This window comes from Oncorhynchus masou, chromosome 1, assembly GCF_036934945.1.
Source record: "Oncorhynchus masou masou isolate Uvic2021 chromosome 1, UVic_Omas_1.1, whole genome shotgun sequence".
NCBI classification, from domain to species: Eukaryota; Metazoa; Chordata; class Actinopteri; order Salmoniformes; family Salmonidae; genus Oncorhynchus; species Oncorhynchus masou.
This window is the reverse complement of record NC_088212.1, coordinates 12,781,626-12,802,596: the sequence shown is the minus strand read 5'-3', so window position 1 is coordinate 12,802,596 and position 20,971 is coordinate 12,781,626. Positions and strand designations below refer to the sequence as shown.

At 44.5% G+C, this 20,971-nt stretch overlaps 1 protein-coding gene across 7 annotated transcripts in view; it reads right to left on the bottom strand.

Moving 5' to 3' along the window:
- LOC135517186 (dmX-like protein 1) overlaps nt 1–20,971 on the bottom strand; it is a 54,344-nt gene that overhangs the window by 6,614 nt on the left and 26,759 nt on the right. For 2 of the 7 annotated variants that reach the window (XM_064941301.1, XM_064941383.1), the window contains exons 21-35: nt 20,682–20,851; nt 18,485–18,582; nt 18,208–18,373; nt 17,740–18,013; nt 16,616–17,625; nt 13,210–13,401; nt 12,402–12,478; nt 11,080–11,201; nt 10,127–10,378; nt 9,670–9,857; nt 7,813–7,964; nt 7,632–7,717; nt 7,203–7,404; nt 5,761–5,878; nt 5,350–5,412 (exon numbers count right to left, since the gene is read on the bottom strand). In XM_064941301.1, coding sequence (XP_064797373.1) covers nt 5,350–5,412; nt 5,761–5,878; nt 7,203–7,404; nt 7,632–7,717; nt 7,813–7,964; nt 9,670–9,857; nt 10,127–10,378; nt 11,080–11,201; nt 12,402–12,478; nt 13,210–13,401; nt 16,616–17,625; nt 17,740–18,013; nt 18,208–18,373; nt 18,485–18,582; nt 20,682–20,851 — 3,170 coding nt within the window. Of the gene's footprint in view, nt 1–5,349; nt 5,490–5,760; nt 5,879–7,202; nt 7,405–7,631; nt 7,718–7,812; nt 7,965–9,669; nt 9,858–10,126; nt 10,379–11,079; nt 11,202–12,401; nt 12,479–13,209; nt 13,402–16,615; nt 17,626–17,739; nt 18,014–18,207; nt 18,374–18,484; nt 18,583–20,681; nt 20,852–20,971 lie in introns of those variants that run through there. The other 5 variants (XM_064941470.1, XM_064941557.1, XM_064941636.1 and 2 more) reach the window with 5 other exon arrangements.

Sequence of the window (20,971 nt, the reverse complement as noted above, 5' to 3'; positions counted from 1 at the left end):
CTGAAAGTGTAAAATCACACCATATACCGTATATATAGTGAATTTTGTCTTACATCTAGTCTACTGTATAACATTCAGATAAAAGCATGGCAATGTCTTTTATGTAGCTCTATACCATGACAGTATAAACATTGTTTGGTTCTTTATGAAGCTGTTCATTACAAAATTCATACAAATCTCAGATTGCCTAATGAAAGCAATGCACATGCATTTGTTAGCTCATGCTAACACGATTTCAATAAAACCAATGCAGCTTTTTGAAATGAGCCAAATTGCTTAACTAATTGGTTCAATTATTTCAAACGACTTGGGAAATTTGCCAAATGAATAATGCACTGGGAAAGTGAGACATTCACTTCCATGTTTTATTTGTTCCGTTTTTTAAAATGGTCTTCAAGTGCAAAAAGCACAAAATGCAATGTAAAACCTCCATAAAATGCATTAGGTTGAAGTAAATTAATTCACTAATATAATTTGATATACAACGCATCTGGAAAGTATTCAGACCCCTTGACTTTTTCCACAATTTGTTACGTTACAGCCTTATTCTAAAAAAATAATCCTCGTCATCAATCTACACACAATACCCCATAATGACAAAGTAAAAACCAGTTTAGAAATGTTTGCAAATTAATAAAAAATAAAATTTACATAAGAATGTTTGAAATGCACACACCTGTCTATATAAGGTCCCACAGTTGACAGTGCATGTCAGAGCAAAAACCAAGTCATGAGGTCGAAGGAATTGTCCGTAGAGCTCCGAGACAGGATTGTGTCGAGGCACAGATCTGGGGAAGGGTACCAAAAACTGTCTGCCACATTAAAGGTCCCCAAGAACACAGTGGCCTCTCATTCTTACACCACCAAGACTGTCCGGGGGGCCAGCTCTAGGAACACAGCACAATCGAGGGAGAAGGGCCTTGGTAAGGTAGGTGACCAAGTAGCGCAGCGATCTATGGCACTGCATCTCAGTGCAAGAGGTGTCACTACAGTCCCTTGTTAGAATCCAGGCTGTATCACATCCGGCAATGATTGGGAGTCCCATAGGGTGGTGCCAATTGGCCAAGCGTTGTCCAGGTTTGGTCGGGGTATGCCGTCATTGTAAATAAGAATTTGTCCTTAACTGACTTGCCTAGTTATATGATGGTTAAATGTAAATATTATTTTTGTTTTAACCCGATGGACAGACCTCTAGAGTTTCTCTGTAGAGATAGGAGAACCTTCCAGAAGGCCAACCATCTCTGCAGCACTCCACCAATCAGGCCTTTATGGTAGAGTGGCCAGACAGAAGCTACTCCTCAGTAAAAGGCACATGACAGGCCGCTTGGTGTTTGTCAAAAGGCACCTCAAGACTCAAAAACAAGATTCTCTGGTCTGATGAAACCAAGATTAAACTCTTTGGCCTGAATGCCAAGCGTCACGTCTGGAGGAAACCATCCCTATGGTGAAGCATGGTGGTGGCAGCATCATGCTGTGGGGATGTTTTTTAGCGGCAGCGACACTAGTCAGGATTGAGGCAAAGATGAACAGAGTAAAGTACAGAGAGATCCTTGATCAAAATCTGCTCCATAGCACTCAGGACCTCAGACTGGAGCGAAGGTTCACCTTCCAACAGGACAACGACCCTAAGCACACAGCCAAGACAATGCAGGAGTGGCTTCGGGACAAGTGTCTGAATGTCCTTGAGTGGCCCAGCCAGAGGCCGGACTTGAACATCTCTGGAGAGACCTGAAAATAGTTGTGCAGCAACGCTCCCCATCCAACCTGGCAGAGCATGAGAAGCTCTGCAGAGAGGAATGGGATTAAGTCCCCAAATACAGTTGTGGAAAGCTAGTAGCATCATACCCAAGAAGACTTGAGGCCGTAATCACTGCCAAACAAAGTACTGAGTAAAGGGTCTGAATAGTTACGTAAATGTGATATAGTTTTTTAAAATTTGTAATAAATTAGCAAACAATTCTAAAAACCTGTTTTTGCTTTACCCTTATGGAGTATTATGTGTAGATTGATAAAAATAAATAAAACATGTAATCAATTTTAGAATAAGGCTGTAACTTAAAAATGAGGAAAAAGTCAATGGGTCTGAATACTTTCAGAAGGCACTGTGTGTGTGTGTGTGTGTCTGTGTGTGTGTGTGTGTGTGTGTGTCTGTGTGTGTGTGTGTGTCTGTGTGTGTGTGTGTCTGTGTGTGTGTGTGTCTGTGTGTGTCTGTGTCTGTGAGATACATACATAAACTCAGCAAAAAAAGAAACGTCCCTTTTTCAGGACCCTGTCTTTCGAAGAGAATTCGTAAAACTTAAAATAACTAAACAGATCTTCATTGTAAAAGGTTTAAACACTGTTTCCCATGCTTGCTGAATGAACCATAAACAGTTAATTAAGATGTACCGCCGGAATGGTCGTTAAGACACTAACAGCTTACAGAGGGTAGGCAAATAAGGTCACAGTCATGAAAACTAAAGAGGCCTTTCTACTGACTCTGGAAAACAACAAAAGAAAGATGCCCAGTATCCCTGCTCATCTGCGTGAATGTGCCTTCGGCATGCTGCAAGGAGGCATGAGGACTGCAGCTGTGGCCAGGGCAATAAATTGCCATGTCCGTACTGTGAGACGCCGAAGACAGCGCTACAGGGAGACAGGATGGACAGCTGATCGTCCTGGCAGTGGCAGACCACGTGTAACAACACCTGCACAGGATCGGTACATCCGAACATCACACCTGCGGGACAGGTACAGGATGGCAACAACTGCCCGAGTTACACCAGGAACGCACAATCCCTCCATCAGTGCTCAGACTGTCCGCAATAGGCTGAGAGAGGATGGACTGAGGGCTTGTAGGCCAAACCCACCTTCACTGGACCAGACAGGACTGGCAAAAAGTGCTCTTCACTGACGAGTCGCGGTTTTGTCTCACCCGGGGTGATGGTCGGATTCGCGTTTATCGTCAAAAGAATGAGCGTTACACCGAGGCCTGTACACTGGAGCGGGATCGATTTGGAGGTGGAGGGTCCGTCATGGTCTGGGGCAGTGTGTCACAACATCATCGGACTGAGCTTGTTGTCATTGTAGGCAATCTGAACGCTGTGCGTTACAGGGAAGACATCCTCCTCACTCATATGGTACCCTTCCTGCATCCTGACATGTCCCTCCAGCATGACAAAGCCACCAGCCATACTGCTCTGTTCTGTGCGTGATTTCCTGCAAGACAGGAGTGTCAGTGTTCTGCCACAGCCATAGAAGAGCCTGGATCTTAACCCCATTGAGCACGTCTGGGACCTGTTGGATCAGAGGGTGAGGGCTAGGGCCATTCCCCCCAGAAATGTCTGCGAACTTGCAGGTGCTTTGTGGAAGAATGGGGTAACATCTCACAGCAAGAACTAGCAAATCTGGTGCAGTCCATGAGGAGGAGATGCACTGCAGGACTTAATGCAGCTGGTGGCCACACCAGATACTGACTGTTGCTTTTGAGCCCCTGATTTTTCAGGAACACATTATTCCATTTCTGTTAGTCACATGTCTATGGAACTTGTCTCAGTTATTGAATCTTATGTTCATTCACATGTTAAGTTTGCTGAAAATAAACACATTTGACAGCGAGGACGTTTCTTTTTTTGCTGAGTTTACATACATATAAATAAATAAAGTGCCAGTCAAAAGTTGACACACCTACTCATTCCAGGGTTTTTCTTTATTTGTACTATTTTCTACATTGTAGAATAATAGTAAAGACATCACAATTATGAAATAATGTAGTAACCTAAAAAATGTTAAATACAAAATATATTTTGATTGTTTTAAGATTCTTTAAAGTAGCCACCCTTCGCATAGATGACAGCTTTGCACACTCTTTGCATCCACTCAACGAGCTTCATGAGGTAGTCACCTGGAATGCATTTCAATTATCAGGTGTGCCTTGTTAAAATGTTAATTTGTGGAATTTCTTTCCTTCTTAGTGTGTTTGGGCCAATCAGTACAGAAGATATCCCTATTTGGTAAAAGACCAAGTCCATATTATGACGAGAACATATCAAATAAGCAAAGAGAAACGACAGTCCATCATTACTTTAAGACATCAAGGTCAATCAATGCCGGAAAATTTGCAGTCACAAAAACCATGAAGCGTTATGATGAAACCATCTCTCATGAGGACCACCACAGGAAAGGAAGATCCAGAATTATCTCTGCTGCAGAGGATAAGTTCATTAGAGTTACCAGCCTCAGAAATTGCAGCCCAAATAAATGCTTCACAGAGTTCAACACATCTCAACAGCAACTGTTCAGAGGAGTCTGCATGAATCAGGCCTTCATGGTTGAATTGCTGCAAAGAAACCACTACGAAAGACACCAATTAGAAGAAGAGACTTGCTTGGGCCAAGAAACACGAGCAATGGATATTAGACCGGTGGAAATCTGTCCTTTGGTCTGATGAGTCCAAATTTGAGATTTTTGGTTCCAACCGTGTCTTTGTGAGACGCGGTGTAGGTAAACAGGATCTCTGCATGTGTGGTTCCCACCGTGAAGCATGGAGGAGGTGGTGTGATGGTGCTTTGCTGGTGACACGGTCTGATTAATTTAGAATTCAAGGCATACTTAACCAGCATGGCTACCACAGCATCCTGCAGCGATACGCCAATCCCATCTGCTTTGCGCTTAGTGGGACTGTCATTTGTTTTTCAACAGGACAATGACCCAACACACCTCCAGACTGTGTAAGGACAATTTGACCAAGAAGGAGAGTGATGCAGTGCTGCATCAGATGACTTGGCCTACACAATCACCCGACCTCAACCAAATTGGGATGAGTTGGATAGCAGAGTGAAGGCAAAGCAGCCAACAAGTGCTTAACATTTGAGGGAACTGCTTCAAGCATTCCAGGTGAAGCTGGTTGTGCCTAGAGTGTGCAAAGCTGTCATCAAGGCAAAGGGTGGCTATATAAAATATATTTTGTCTGAACACTTTTTTGGTTACTCTATGAGTCCATATGTGTTATTTCATAGCTTTGATATCGTCACTACTATTCTACAATGTAGAAAATAGTAAAAATAAAGAAAAACCCTTGAATGAGTAGGTGTGTCCAAATGTTTGACTGGTATTTTCTACATTGTAGAATAATAGTGAAGATATCAAAACTATGACTGTTTTTATGAATTTCATGATATAATCTTGAAGTCAAGTTAAAAACAGAAAACGCGGAATGGAAGTGGATGCGGAAATAGATGACATTTTCCCAGTGTAAAACACAGGTGTCAATTAAAAACAGGAAAAAAACTGAAATGATTTTACTGGTCAATGAGCATGATAATTACAACCCATAAACCCCCACACCACCAAAATTATCCAAAGCAGTACCTGGTTACAGCTAGGCTCCTCCATCCCTGAACATTTGTCATTTTCATTGAGGTCCTCAATCGACTTAATTATTTGAGAAGCCCCCAAGACATCAGACAAAACAATGTGATGAATCATGCAGAGTCAACAGGAAACACAATCTAGAATTAGACGGTTAATTATCAGGGTTTAAGAACAATATTATTCACCAGAAATCCACAAAGTAAAAGGCAATTAGGATATAAATACAGGAACCATGCAAAACAAAAGCACAAATGCGTCAACAGGGATAGAAAAAGTTAATGACGCTCTCTGGGACTAGAAAAGCTGTTTTAGGTATTATTCAATGGGAGATGTTATTTAGTGACAGTGTGCAATGTGTCAGTGCTCAGACTGCTCAGCATGCGGTGGGTGAAGTGGAGCGGTAGCTACCTCGTTTTGGTTTCGTTTCTTGGTGAAGATATTGCGGATGAATGTTTCCTGCACCTCTTCCTGTTTGACCAGGTACTGCCACAGCCTCTTCACAGGCAGGGCAGAGTGGTGACTGGACCTGCAGCCACACAACACTCCCCTCGGTTATACAGCTCACTTACAAAAAGGCATTTATGACTTTGGTGTGGATCATATCAGTGTGTACCCAAAACCCATAGTTACAGCAGTGGTCACTAACCTTTTCGGAGTCAAGATCACTTTCGATGTCAAAAAGCAAGCCTAGATCTGACACTCAGATTTATTTAGAAAAGGACTTGTAATGCGCATATGCAACATTAACTTAATAAAAACAGTTCTGTAGGAAGGTTTTGTGCAGTAGGACTGATACATTATCACAGCATATTGACTATGCTTGGCCTGCCAATATTGTTCTTCTCAGACCATATTATATTTTAGACTCAATCTTTTATCACAAATTAGATAATTTGTTGTATCAGTTGGGAGGCACAGCTGAGAATAAATTGAAATAATTAGCTTTTTTATTTTACTGGACTGATGGTCAGTCTCAGTGGTGGGAGAGAGAAGCAGAAGGTCCATCCCTCACTGTCCTCTCTTTTTCTCTGGTGAAACTGACCAGAGAGAGGAGACACTGTCTTCCTCCTGACGGCCCAACTTGAAACACACCACATTATTTCTGTCTCATGCACAAATTCATGTTGTTCCTATGACCAGAGAAAGTGAAATATCCCTTGATATTAAAATAGACACAACAAGCTGCTAATAATACAAATACCGGCCTATCGATACACTTGGCTACTCATGTACTGCAGCTGCAGTGATGATTGTAGCGTGAGTGGAAGTAGCGAGAAACACATTTTACAAAAGTGCTGAATAAAAACAGTGTTGAATAAAAACGTAAACATGAAGTCACTTATAAAAACAGCAGTTCTTTTCTGTATTGTTTGACAGTCTCTCTCTGGTCGTGGTTTTAAAAGTTATGAGATCCCACGTAAGCTAGTAGTATCAAACTCTACTGTTGGGTCGTGAAAGCTGTAGGCATGGTATTTTGAGCTATTCGACTGGCCAGAGCAGTAGGCACACTTGATTTAGCTCTCCTGGTCCATCTGGTAGGCGGAGTTTGTCCCTTCAGACAAATGAAATGGTTCAAAATGGGAACACTTCGCCTACCGAGCACGGAGGGCCTCTGAATCAAGTGCACCTACCATCAACCTTGCAAGACGAATAGAACAACAACAAAATAGCGCGCAAGGCTTTGGGGACCAGCATCGTTGGCTTTTCTACAGAAATGCGCCCTGATGATCGACTAGGAATGCGCCCTGATGATCAACCAGTCGAATGCAATTGACCGGTTGGTGACCACTGATTTACAGAATGTTATGGCAAACATATCAGTATACAGAGAATTCCTGTTTGGCACTCACCTGAAGGGTGTGTTGGAGGGCTCAAACAGGGCTTTGTGTCTGAGGATGGCGGGGCCTGAGGCAGCCGTCTCATCCAGAGGGTGTGTGGAGATGTACTTGGAGGGCGGCCCCCCGAAGATCTCCAGCCTCTTCAGCAACACCTGCTCCCAACGCTGGAGGGTCTTCAGCACCGCGTGACACAGAGGAGAGCCCACAGGTAGATCTAAGAGAAACACACAAACACTAGGTGACATTAACAACAGTACATTCAGATACGTGAGACTTCACAAAAAGGGCAGACAGTTATCTAAAAGAGAGTCTGGTTCAATATGACAACATCCCTCTCTTAGTTTGGACTTCACTAGCACTAATGCTTCCAACTAAAATTGTCTCCACAAATAGACATTAGTCCAGTGGTTGTGAAGGCTAGTTGTCGTTAGTGTACGGTACCTAGTAGGTCGTGTCCTGCCATGGGGTAGAATGACTTCAGGTTGCCTAGGACCAGCTGGACCATGGCCAGACGCATCAGACACCAACTGGACACACACACACAAATCACCATTGTTATGTCTAACCATCACTGACAAGAGTAACGGCCATTTGCTTTGATAGTGCTGCCCACTGACTGTACCTGTAGGAGTTGGGATTGGAATGTTCTCGGCTAGGAGAGTTGGGGTCAAAGTCTCCAAACTCGTCTTCATCATCATCATCATCCTCGTCCTGACTGCCCTGGCTCTCCTCCGAGTCGTACTCCACCCTGCTCTCTGACGGAGGGAGGAAAGGCTGTGGGAGGAGGAGAAAACACTATAAACAGACATACAGTTGAAGTCGGAAGTTTACATACACCTTCGCCAAGTACATTTAAAATCAGGTTTTCACAATTCCTGACATTTAATCCTAGTAAAAATTCCCTGTCTTCGGTCAGTTAGGATCACCACTTTATTTTAAGAATGTGAAATGTCAGAATAATAGTAGAGTGATTTATTTCAGCCTTTATTTCTGTCATCACATTCCCAGTGGGTCAGAAGTTCACATACACTCAATAAGTGTTTGGTAGCATTGCCTTTAAATTGTTTAACTTGGATCAAACATTTCGGGTAGCCTTCCACAAGCTTCCCACAATAAGTTGGGTGAATTTTGGCCCATTCCTCCTGACAGAGCTGGTGTAACCGAGTCAGGTTTGTAGGCCTCCTTGCTCACACACACTTTTTCAGTTCTGCCCACAATTTTTTCTATAGATTGAGGTTTGAGCTTTGTGATGGCCACTCCAATAAACTTGACTTTGTTGTCCTTAAGCCATTTTGCCAAAACTTTGGAAGGATGCTTGGGATCATTGTCCATTTGGAAGACCCATTTGCGACCAAGCTTTAACTTCCTGATGTCTTGAGATGTTGCTTTAATATATCCCCATAATTTTCTTCCTCATGATGCCATCTATTTTGTGAAGTGCACCAGTCCCTCCTTCAGCAATGCACCCCTACAACATGATGCTGCCACCCCCGTGCTTCCCTGTTTGTTGGCTTGCAAGCACCCCCCCTTTTCCTCCAAACATAACGATAGTCATGATAGCCAAACAGTTCTATTTTTGTTTCATCAGACCAGGGGACATTTCTCCAAAAAGTACGATCTTTGTCCCCATGTGCAGTTGCAATCCGTAGTCTGGTTTTTTATATTCCGGTTTTGGAGCAGTGGCTTCTTCCTTTCTGCACTGCCTTTCAGGTTATGTTGATATAGGACTCGTTTGACTGTGGATACAGATACTTTTGTACCCGTTTCCTCCAGCATCTTCACAAGGTCCTTTGCTGTTTTTCTGGGATTGATTTTCACTTTTTGCACCAAAGTACGTTCATCTCTACGAGACAGAACGCATCTCCTTCCTGAGCAGATGATGGCTCCGTGGTCCCATGGTGTTTATACTTGTGTACTATTATTTGTACAGATGAACGTGGTACCTTCAGGTGTTCGAAAATTGCTCCTAAGGATGAACCAGACTTGTGGAGGTCTACAATTTCTTTCTGAGGTCTTAGCTGATTTCTTTTGATTTTCCCATGATGTCAGGCAAAGAGGCACTGGGTTTGAAGGTAGGCCTTGAAATACATCCACAGGTACACCTCCAATTGACTCAAATGATGTCAATGAGTCCATCAGAAGCTTCTAAAGCCATGACAACATTTTCTGGAATTTTCCAAGCTGTTTAAAGGCACAGTCAACTTAGTGTATGTAAACCTCTGACCCACTGGAATTGTGATACAGTGAATTATAAGTGAAATAATCTGTCTGGAAACAACCGACTTGCCAAAACTATAGTTTGTTAACAAGAAATTTGTGGAGTGGTTGAAAAACTAGCTTTAAATGACTCCAACCTAAGTGTATGTAAACTCCTGACTTCAACTGTACATACATGTTAGAATGAGCTGAATGACTGGGTATTTCAGAGGGGCATGGTTTAAGTGAACTATGAACCTGGAAGTGTACACTACTACTGTACCTTTGCGATAAAGTAGTCCCAGATGCTGAGCTCCGGGGGGACAAAGTGCTCTTTGAAGATGGAGGTCTCTTGCTCCACCACAGGGCTGGTTGGGCTGGAGGTCTCTGGCCCCTCTCTGGAGGCACTGCGTGGCGACGACGACAGCAGCTTGAAGCGCCTGGGCTTCCTATCGAACTCCTCACTGGCTGCTGAGACAACCACACACATGCCATATTTATTGGACATACTGGACTTATAATATTACGGATAATATTGAGACGAACAAGAGCTGCAGTGTGTGGAGACTGTTGTTCCAGCCCAGCTGTAATACGCCTGATTCAACCAATCACAATCTTCAACAGATCTTTGAATCAGGGGTGAAGGCTGCCCACATGGCTCCGAGTTGCCCACCCTTGCATTACAGTTACATCAGCCTCTACATCTGACGAGCGCACACACACACACACACACACCACACCTGGAGGTGACGTGGCCTTACTGGGCTTCTCTGTGATGGGGGTACGCGCCCCCCCTCCGAAAACAGCCACCCACAGCTTGCTGTTGAGCGGGTGGGCCACGATGCGGAACAGCTCGTTGCTGGAGTGGGTGGCCAGGCCGTGCACAAACAGGCTGAGGAAGACGGCCGTCAGGATCTCACACAGTAACACGGCCAGGCCTGGCTGGCTCTCCTCACCAGCAGAGTTCAACAGGCGGATCAGGGTACTGATACCTGACACACAGAGACCGTGAAGGAGTGAGAGTGAATGAATTGACTAGAATTAAAGAATCACTTTATTAAAAAAAACATTATTTCAGTATATTGTTCATTAGTTCACTGTTGATATAGTCCCAACAAATGTTTTTTTAGTTGGAGCACTTTTACTGATGTAAAAGGCATCACACTTTTTTGCTTTTTAATGAAAGAACAAAATACTAATAACCAAAACACAAAAATGTGTTTGTGTTTAAAGTGATACTTTAAAAGTAGTATGTTTAGGACTGTGGTGTTAAAGGGGCAAACTGCAATTGCTACATACATTTGACTTCTACATTAATACTATGTACCCATTGATTCTTGAAGAATATTACTTAGAAATGCTTCATAAGATTAGTTCAACAATCGTAACCCATCAGAACCCAAAATATATGCAAAAAAAATATTTCAATGTTTGTAAACAAACACTATTGCCTCAAGCCATAGTTAAAACTGTCATTTTGATCTCATGGATGGTCAGTCATTGCATCCCATAGCTGTCTATGAATTTGAGAGTGGTAACATTTGTCCAGACCCATCCCTCAGCAGGGTCTACACTTTGTTATTGTTTGAACTGCAGATTGCCCCTTTAATGTAGCAATCAAGCAATGGTTCTCCAAACAGGGTACAATTTCTGTGAAATGAAGTGAAAACTGGTGGAAGTAAAGTGGGATTACCAGGCCACTGTGCTGGGTGGGTGTTGGGCAGTACAGTCTCCTCCATGCTCACAGTGCGTACCGGGTGGTGCTGGAAGGAGAGGATACTCTGGTACACTATCCCAGTGAACTGGTTCACATGGCTGGGAGGAGAGAAAGACAAGGAAGTACACCCACTCAGTCATTTAGCAAGGAGGAAGGGGACGTTCCATTAAACAAGGGATTATCAACCAGGGGAAATGGCGACGTGTACATAGGCCTATATGGAGCGGACTGTAAATGTTTTAACTTCTCTGAATCCAGAGAACAGCAGACCCATTTAACACATAAAACACTAATACACTGCTGTGGCTCCTCACTCTCTGGTTACAATAAAGAATTCAGGAGATCTATAGATGAAGCGCAGAAGTGTATTCTGACATCAAAGAGCCTTCTCTAGATATTTAATGAGTTGGGAGGCAGCACAGAGTTCCATCTCTCACAGGGGGGATATATAGCTCTCTCAACATGATGGTTCTATTTCAGTATACTGACGGGTATATTAGAGTGCATTGTATATCTACTAAGTCCTCTATTAAGCTTGCATGAAAGAGCTGATTCCTGTCACATAACACAGAATTGAGTTACTGGAAGTGTACAGGCTAAATCTGCAATATTAGAACATAAAGTTCTTCTTTAGTGGACAGGGCAAGTTGAAAAGGACCGTGAATCTGCAACATAAAAAAGCCAGCGTTCGAAGCCTTTCACATGTTTCGCCAGATGGAATCACCTACCATGAGTTGAATTTAGAGTCAACGTTTCGACAAACCTCTAGCACGACTGCGGCGTGGGTTTTCATTAGCATAACAAAAGGAGAGTGTTGAATTAGAAAAAGCTAATTTAGTCGGACTGCACCGCTTCATTCTCCACACGAGAGGGGGAACTGTTGGGCACGGCTCAAAACAAAGTCCTTACTCATTTACAGATCTGTGAGCTTTGAAATGCCAAGGTCAGGCGGAGGGCCGGGCGCAGTCACGTGATTCCTATTTTAAGGTCATTCAACTGTTAGATGAGACAAAGAAAAAAGCCTTTTCTCTACTTTTTAACATCATACACTTTTCTCCTTGTAGTAGTACAGCTGTTAGAGAATCAAAAAACAGGATAAGGTTTTAATGATCATTATCACATACATTATCATACACATACACTGACAGGCAGATTCTCAAAATCAGATGCATGGTGCAGTTGAAATGTCTGAACTGTTGCCTAATGTGCATTTCCCAGCATGCTGTTGGTTGTGAGCCGTTCTAGTGCAGAGATCAGGAGCATAGATCAAAGTTGGCGGCGTTAGGATTCAGACTAACCTGTGGTTGTGGCCGTCGCAGAGACACTGGTATATGCAGGCGGACAGCGAGGCTGCCAGTGTGTGCATCACATAGATCTGGGAGAGCAGGAGGTATGAGACACATTAGGAGCAGCAGAACAGCACCATCAACTCACCTTATTTTACCAGTGATATCCATCTATCACAATATCTCCACTAAAACACTTCTGATAAGATATGACCCATGTCAAGTTCACGGCACATTACCGCCCCTGTCAAGTTCACGGCACATTACCGCCCCTGTCAAGTTCACGGCACATTACCGCCCCTGTCAAGTTCACGGCACATTACCGCCCCTGTCAAGTTCACGGCACATTACCGCCCCTGTCAAGTTCACGGCACATTACCGCCCCTGTCAAGTTCACGGCACATTACCGCCCCTGTCAAGTTCACGGCACATTACCGCCCCTGTCAAGTTCACGGCACATTACCGCCCCTGTCAAGTTCACGGCACATTACCGCCCCTGTCAAGTTCACGGCACATTACCGCCCCTGTCAAGTTCACGGCACATTACCGCCCCTGTCAAGTTCACGGCACATTACCGCCCCTGTCAAGTTCACGGCACATTACCGCCCCTGTCAAGTTCACGGCACATTACCGCCCCTGTCAAGTTCACGGCACATTACCGCCCCTGTCAAGTTCACGGCACATTACCGCCCCTGTCAAGTTCACAGCACATTACCCCCCCACACATCCACCCCGCACAACCAACACTCTGATCTCTCAACATGCTCTTTGTTTGGAGCACACAGCATGACGATAGCCTTGGCTGGTGCACGTGTCTGACCTCGTTGTTGACGACGTCTGGGTGTGGCGGGGAGTCCAGTGCGTTGATGGTGTGCAGGATGTCGTGGGTGAGGTTGGTCAGATGGACGATGGGGTTGGCCACAACTGTCTTGGCACTAGCAGTGCAGGCCAGCAGGAGAGGAATGGAGGCGTGGTGCAGGTAGGGGGCGACGGCTGACTGGACACCATCATCCTGTGGACATAGAGTAGCGTGGCGTGAAGCGTGGCTCCAAGACAAACAGACAAAATACATAAACAACTGAGCTGGATCTGTCTGAGCTAACTCTGTGTGTGTGTGCGGAGCCATATGGCAGACTGAGCATCTACCACTATAACATTGTTTTTGACCCCCCTCACTTTTTATCTGAAATTATCATCACCAACTAAGTAACTTCTCATAACAGTTTAAAGTGTTTTGAGCTAGTAATGTCAATATTTATCTTTAGAAATGAGCTATGACATACATAGACAATTTATGTAATGCAGCTTTGGATTTCACCCTTCTCAAAAACAGGGAATTTCACCCCCATTTGGAACTTAACAGAGAGCCGCTCTCTTCTCCCGTTCTGACCAGTGCATCTTGCAAAAATGATTGCTGTCCTTGTTATGAAATTTCATCTTTACCCTGTTCAGTTAAAAATGACCAAATGCAGATTGTTTGAAGCAGAACTACCAAAAATATTTTGTATAGTGAACCTGGCAATCGAAAAGCCCCAATCATCAGTTAAATGTGCAATCAGCAGCAAGATGAGAGTTGTGTCCACGATGGTAGACTACACAGCCATGCTGGTAAAACACCATTTTCTACAGTGCATTTGGTAACAATGACAGACAATTACATTGGTTGTCCTTAAAGCCTATGATTTATTATTGCAAAAGCCATTTTCCAAACATCTGAATGCTGAAGGTGTGGGGCAGATATAGCCTACACATATTGAAGCAGGGATGGGGGACGGCCTACTTCTCGTTGGAGCGAGAAGCTGCTTCTCCTGCACTGTGCGCAGTTATCTGAATTTTAGATCAATGTCAAACGCAGTTACGGGTATAAAAGTTCAATAGGCTGAAGGAGAGGACGCATCAACTCAGTCACAACATGAGGTATTTTCGTAATAAGGCAGGAAAAAAAAGGAACAAAACACGTCAACGAACAGGCGATTCGGTTTTATTACCGATTAATGCTTTACTTGGATCAGTTTGGGATCCGCGGACCGATGCATTCGCATCTTAAACATTTGAACCAGTAAACGATGCGTATAGGCACATTTTTACATCCCTAAAAAAAAAAATGCTACAGAATTGCATCCTGGCTACTATTCTGCGGTTCACTCATCAGATCAGATGCTTTGATGTCAAACTTAAAGTAAGTCATCTCAGACAGAGGCGTTACTGTCATGTGGTATGACAGAAGCATCTGATGTTCCAAACGCTCCAGAGGAGAGCAGTTTTTGTGTGTTCCTGTTTTGGAGACTCAATGCTTGTCTAAGTAGGACAAGACATCAGAAGAGAATTGGAATCACTCGTCTGTCAGACAGCCAGCCACTCACTACAGAAGTCACTGATTCCAACCATCAGCAAAACCCCAGCCCGGCAAACGCGAGGCTGAAGCAAAATGGCAAGCTCCTCTTTCTTTGCTTCAGTTTTTGTGTTGCCCTTCCTTCGTATCCCTCAGAGAACTTGCTGTCAAGTACTGAAATGCAAGAGCCTTTTTCTTAGTCTTGTTTACAACAAAGATACTTTTTTGTTAGAAGAGTTTTAATGCTGTACTGAACAAAAATATATATAAACGCAATGTGTAAAGTGTTGGTCCCATGTTTTGTTAGATGAAATAAAGTATCACAGAAATTTTTAATACGCACAACAAGCTAATTTCTCTCAGATTTTGTACACAAATTTGTTTACATCACTGTTAGTGCAATTGGCATGCTGACTGCATGAATATCCACCAGAGCTGTTGCCAAATAATTTAATATTAATTTCTCTACCATAAGTCACCTCCAAAGTTGTTTTAGATCATTTGTCAGGAGGTCCAACCGGCCTCACAACCGCAGACCACGTGTATGGCGTTGTGTGGGTGAGTGGTTTGCTGATGTCAACATTGTGAACAGAGTGTCCCATGGTCGCGATGGGGTTATGGTATGGGCAGGCATAAGCTACGGACAATGAGCACAAATGCATTTTATCGATGGCAATTTTAATGCAAAGAGATACTGTGACAAGATCCTGAGGCCCATAGTCGTGCCATTCAGCCACCGCCATCACCTCATGTTTCAGCATGATAATGCACAGCCCCCATATTGCAAGGAACTGTACAGAATTCCTGGAAGCAGAAAATGTCCCAGTTCTTCCATGCCCTGCATACTAGCCAGACATGTTAGCAATTGGGCATGTTTGGGATGCTCTGGATTGACGTGTACGACAGAGTGTTCCAGTTCCCGCCAATATTCAGCAACTTTGCACAGCCATTGAAGAGGAGTGGGACAACATTCCACAGGCCACAGTCAACAACCTGAGAAAATACGCAAAGGAGATGTGTCGCCCTGCATGATGCAAATGGTGGTCACACCAGATACTGACTGGTTTTCTGATCCTTGCCCCTACCTTCTATTTTTAAGGTATCTGTGACCAACAGATGCATATCTGTATTCCCAGTCACGTGAAATCCATGGATGAATTGATTTCAATTGACTGATTTTCTTATATGAACTGTAACTCAGTAAAATCTTTGAAATTGTAGCACGTTGCGTTTATATTTCTGTTCAGTATAATTATAAAACTGGGTGGTTGGAGCCCTGCATGCTGATTGGCTGAAAGCCGTGGTATATCAGACAGTATACCACAGGTATGGCAAAATGTAATTACGTTGGTAACCAGTTTATAATAGCAATAAGTCACCTCGGGGGTTTGTGATATGGCCAATATAGCTATGATCCTTATTGATGTCACTTGTTAAATCCACTTCAATCAGTGTAGATGAAAGGGAGGACACGGGCTAAAGAAGGATTTTTAAGCCTTGAGACATGGATTGTGTATGTGTACCATTCAGAGGGTGGGCAAGAAAAAATATTTACGTTTCTATAGGGTATGGTAGTAGGTTCCCAGGCATACTGGTTTGAGTCAAAAAACTGCAACGCTGCTGGCTTAACAGTTTCCCGTGTTATTCAAGAATGGTCCACCACCCAAAGGACATCCAGCCAACTTGACACAACTGTGGGAACCATTGGAGTCAACATGAGCCAGCATCCCCGTGGAACACCTTGTAGAGTCCATGCCCAGACCAATTGAGGCTGTTCTGAAGGCAAAAGGGGGTGCTAATGTTCCTAATGTTTTGTACACATTATATATGGCTATTTGTTACTCATTTTAATAAGATTGACAACATACAGTGTGTGCGTTGGTGTGTGCTGTACCTGTTGGGACTCCTGAAGCAGCAGGATGAGTTCCATGCGCACCGAGGCCAGGCCTCCTCCGTGGGAGCCGTGCAAGCTGCAGTAGCTGAGGAACATGCGCAGGAGAGGCTGGTTGCTCTGGAGCCAGTGTCTGCGGGTGCGCTGAGCCTCACCAGGGTGGGCCTGGGCCTCCTCCTCTCCACCCGGCCCTGCCATTCCCAGGGCCAGCTCTGGCAGGCAGGGCTTGTAGCTGCAGCACCTCTGCAGGGCCACCACCTCCCTCTCCAGCCACTGGCACAGCTGGTAGCGAAGCTTCCCCCCGTCCAGCTCGTAACCCGTGGACAGAGTCCGCAGCTCCGTGGTCAGGATCTTTAGGCAAGCGCTGAATTTGAGTTGAGCGGCCAGGATGTCCTCAGAGGGCATGAGGAAGTCACCCTCGTCCAGCAGCGTCTCCGTCAATGGAGAGATGGCATCTTGAAAGACGCTACTGGTGTTGTCGGCACTCTTCATGGCCAAGCCCTGTTGTTCGTCGTCCTCCTCTTCCTCCTCCTTGTCGCTGTCCCATTTCAACTCCAGGGCTTCATCCTGAACCGACACAGAGGGCTGGCCCCAGTCAAAACTCAGCACAGAGTCCGATTGGCTATTGGACAAGCTGTCTGACACAGACTCAAAGCCGTTCAACGCGGGCTGAGACCAGTCCAAATCTGACGCCTGTTCCTTTTTCGTCTCGCTCAGGTCAGGGTTGGTGGTATCGTCCTGGGGGAGCTTGGATCTTTTGACGACTTTGGGCATTTTGGAGAGGACCTCCAGGGCCAGCATGGGGCAGCCGGCCTGCAGGTGAGCGTAGGCTGCGGTGAAGAACAGCCTCCTCTCCACCAGGCTTATTGAGTTTGCCATGCGACCCTCCGCTGTCAGACCCACCCTGGTCTTCTCAGACGAGCCAAAATGGCGGCGCAGTAGTAAGGGATGTGTGCGGAGGTAGGTGTAGAAGTTGAAGACCTCCGGACTACAGAGGGACGTGGACGAGGTACCTGCAAATCACAGCTCTGTCATTTCCCCAGGCATTCACATCATCAATTTATCTTAAAATAATCAAACGTCAAATCTAAGAAGTGAAAAAGCATCTTTCTCTTACTACTACCTACCTGGTTGAGTTGTGTGGCCAGCCTGAGTGGAGGACGCTAGGTTTGGGGCAGCAGGCTGCTCCAACAGAGTATCCAGGGCCCGGCTGTAGTCCTCCAGTACCCAGTAGGCCGTGCTACGCAGGAAGGGGTCCTGGTGGGCAGGGAGCTGGCGGTCTTGGCCCAGCACGTGCCTCTGCAGGATGCGTTTGTAGGTGGAGGACGTCTCAAACTCGGACTCATAGAGCCGGGAGATCACCAGGGCCAGCTGCAGGTCCTGCATCTTCTCCAGGCAAACCTGTACAAGGCAGGCCAAACCTCATCCAACAGTGTTGAAAGCATGGCCAGATGTAATTTGTATAAATGCTCAAAGATACAACTTTGTATTTAATATATATATATTTTAAAGAGAGAGCTACCTCTCTCCTGAAAATCTTTGTATGAAAAACGTGGACCTCATATCTACTGTAGCTGCTGACAGCGAAATTTTACCTCCACAGCGTCCTTGAGGGAGCCTGCCAAAAGAAAGAAGGCTGCAGAGTGCTGGAAGCGCTGCTTCCCCAGCAGAGAGAAGGCGTTCTTCAAGGCAGCCCTCCTCCACCTTTCCTCACCGAAGTTGTTGCTGAAGAACGTAGTCATTTTAGCATTCTTCTGAGACCTTGATGGAACAACACACGTTGGCATTAGACTATCTGTAATGTGAAATAATTGTTTCAATCTTTTCAGGGGATATGGGAAATTATATTCAAGAACTTCTCAAAGACGTTACCTGTACAGTCCCCAGACCACCGCTTTCTTTTTCATAGCGAGATAGAAGATGGCGGCGTCCAGAGGATCGTTCTGCCTTTGAAAAGACGCTTTTGCGACCTGATGAATAACGGAGGTAGAAAAACACATTTGTATATAGGTCATTCCACATTCTTTGATTTATATTACTGAATTCTGTATTGCAGCAAAATCTGACTCTGTTCTCCTTTTGTATTTCAAAGGCAACCAATAACTCTTCTATCTATCTATCTATCTATCTACACGTTCAAAAGTTAGGGGTCACTTAGAAATGTCTTTATTTTTTAATGAAAATTTAAAAAAATGTCCATCAAAATAACATTGAATTGATCAGAAATACAGTGCAGACATTGTTAATGTTGTAAATGACTATTGTAGCTGGAAACGGCAGATTTTTAATGGAATATCTACATAGGTGTACAGAGGCCCATTTTCAGCAACCATCACTCCTGTGTTCCAATGGCACGTTGTGTTAGCTAATCCAAGTTTATCATTTTAAAAGGCTAATTGATCATTAGAAAACCCTTTTGCTATTATGTTAGCACAGCTGAAAACTGTTGTTCTGATTAAAGAAGCAATACAACTGGCCTTCTTTAGACTAGTTGAGTATCTGGAGCATCAGCATTTGTGGGTTCGATTACAGGCTCAAAATGGCCAGAAACAAGGAACGTTCTTCTGAAACTCGTCAGTCTATTCTTGTTCTGAGAAATTAAGGATATTCCATGCGAGAAATTGCCAAGAAACTGAAGATCTCGTACAATGCTGTGTACTACTCCCTCCACAGAACAGTGCTAACTGGCTGTAACCAGAATAGAAAGAGGAGTGGGAGGCCCCGGTGCACAACTGAGCAAGAGGACGATTACATTAGTGTGTCTAGTTTGAGAAACAGACCCCTCAGAAGTACTCAACTGGCAGGTTCATTAAATAGTACCAGCAAAACACCAGTGTCAACAGTGATGAGGTGACTCCGGAATGCTGGCTTTCTAGGCAGGATGGATGGGTCTCTCCAGAGATGTTCAATCAGGTTCAAGTCCGGGCTCTGGCTGGGCCACTCAAGGACATTCAGAGACTTGTCCCGAAGCTACTCCTGCACTGCCTTGGCTGTGTGCTTAGGGTCGTTGTCCTATTTGAAGATGAACCTTCACCCCAGTCTGAGGTCCTGAGTGCTCTGGAGCAGGTTTTTAATCAAGGATCTCTCTGTACGCTCTGTGCTCCGTTCCCTCGATCCTGACTAGTCTCCCAGTCCCTGCCGCTGAAAAACATCCCCACAACATGATGCTGTCACCACCATAATTCACCCTAGGGATGGTGCCAGGTTTCCTCCAGACTTGACGCTTGGCATTCAGGCCAAATCTTTGTTTCATCAGACCAGAGAATCTTGCTTCTCATGGTCAGAGTCCTTTAGATGCCTTTTGACAAACTCCAAGCGGGCTGTCATGTGCCTTAAAGGCCTGATTGGTGGAGTGCTGCAGAGATGGTTGTCCTTCTGGAAGGTTATCCCATCTCCAGAGTTACTCTGGAGCTGTGTCAGTGTGACCATTGGGTTCTTGGTCACCTCCCTGACCAAGGCCTTTCTCCCCCGATTGCTCAGTTTGTTCGGACGGCTAGTTCTAATAAGAGTCTTGGTGGTTCCAAACTTCTTCCATTTAAGAATGATGGAGACCAATGTGTTCTCAGGGACCATCAATGCTGTAGAACTTTTTGGTACCCTTCCCCAGATCTGTGCCTTGACACAATCCTGTCTTGGAGGCTCTATGGACAATTCCTTCGACCTAAATGGCTTGGTTTTTGCTCTGACATGCACTATCAACTGTGGGACCTTATATAAACAGGTGTGTGCCATTCCAAATCAATTTACCACAGGTGGACTCCAAATTTTGAGTCCCATAGCAAAGTGTCTGAAGTACTGATGGAAATGTCATATTTCAGTTTGACATATTTTATAAATACGCAAACATTAAAAAAAATGTTTCGCTTTATGGGGTATTGTGTGTAGATTGATGTATTATTCTTTTTTTTTTTTAAATACATTTTAGAATAAGGTTGTAACATAACAAAATGTGGAAAAAGTCAAGGGGTCTGAATACTTGCCGAATGCACTGTATGTATGCATGCATGTATATATTTATTTAAAGGGAGGAAAAATGATCGCAATAGGTATATGGGACACATGGGCTCACTTTTTCTATACACCTCCGGAGTTTATTGGTGCTCCTGAGCCACCAGCCCATGCCCATGGCGCGGAGCTCGGGCCAGGTGGGGTCTCCTTTCTGCAAGGCAGGTAACATGTGGAGCAGCTCGTCCTCAGCCTCGGAGTGGAAGGCCCAGGCGTAGTGACAGGTGGACAGACCTGGAGGACCAAACACAGGTTGTCAAGACAATCAAACGTCACACTAGTCTACACAGCACCAGGCTGGAGGAACTAGAGTTGTTTGACTATGTAATAATATGTTAATTTACCCACATTGAT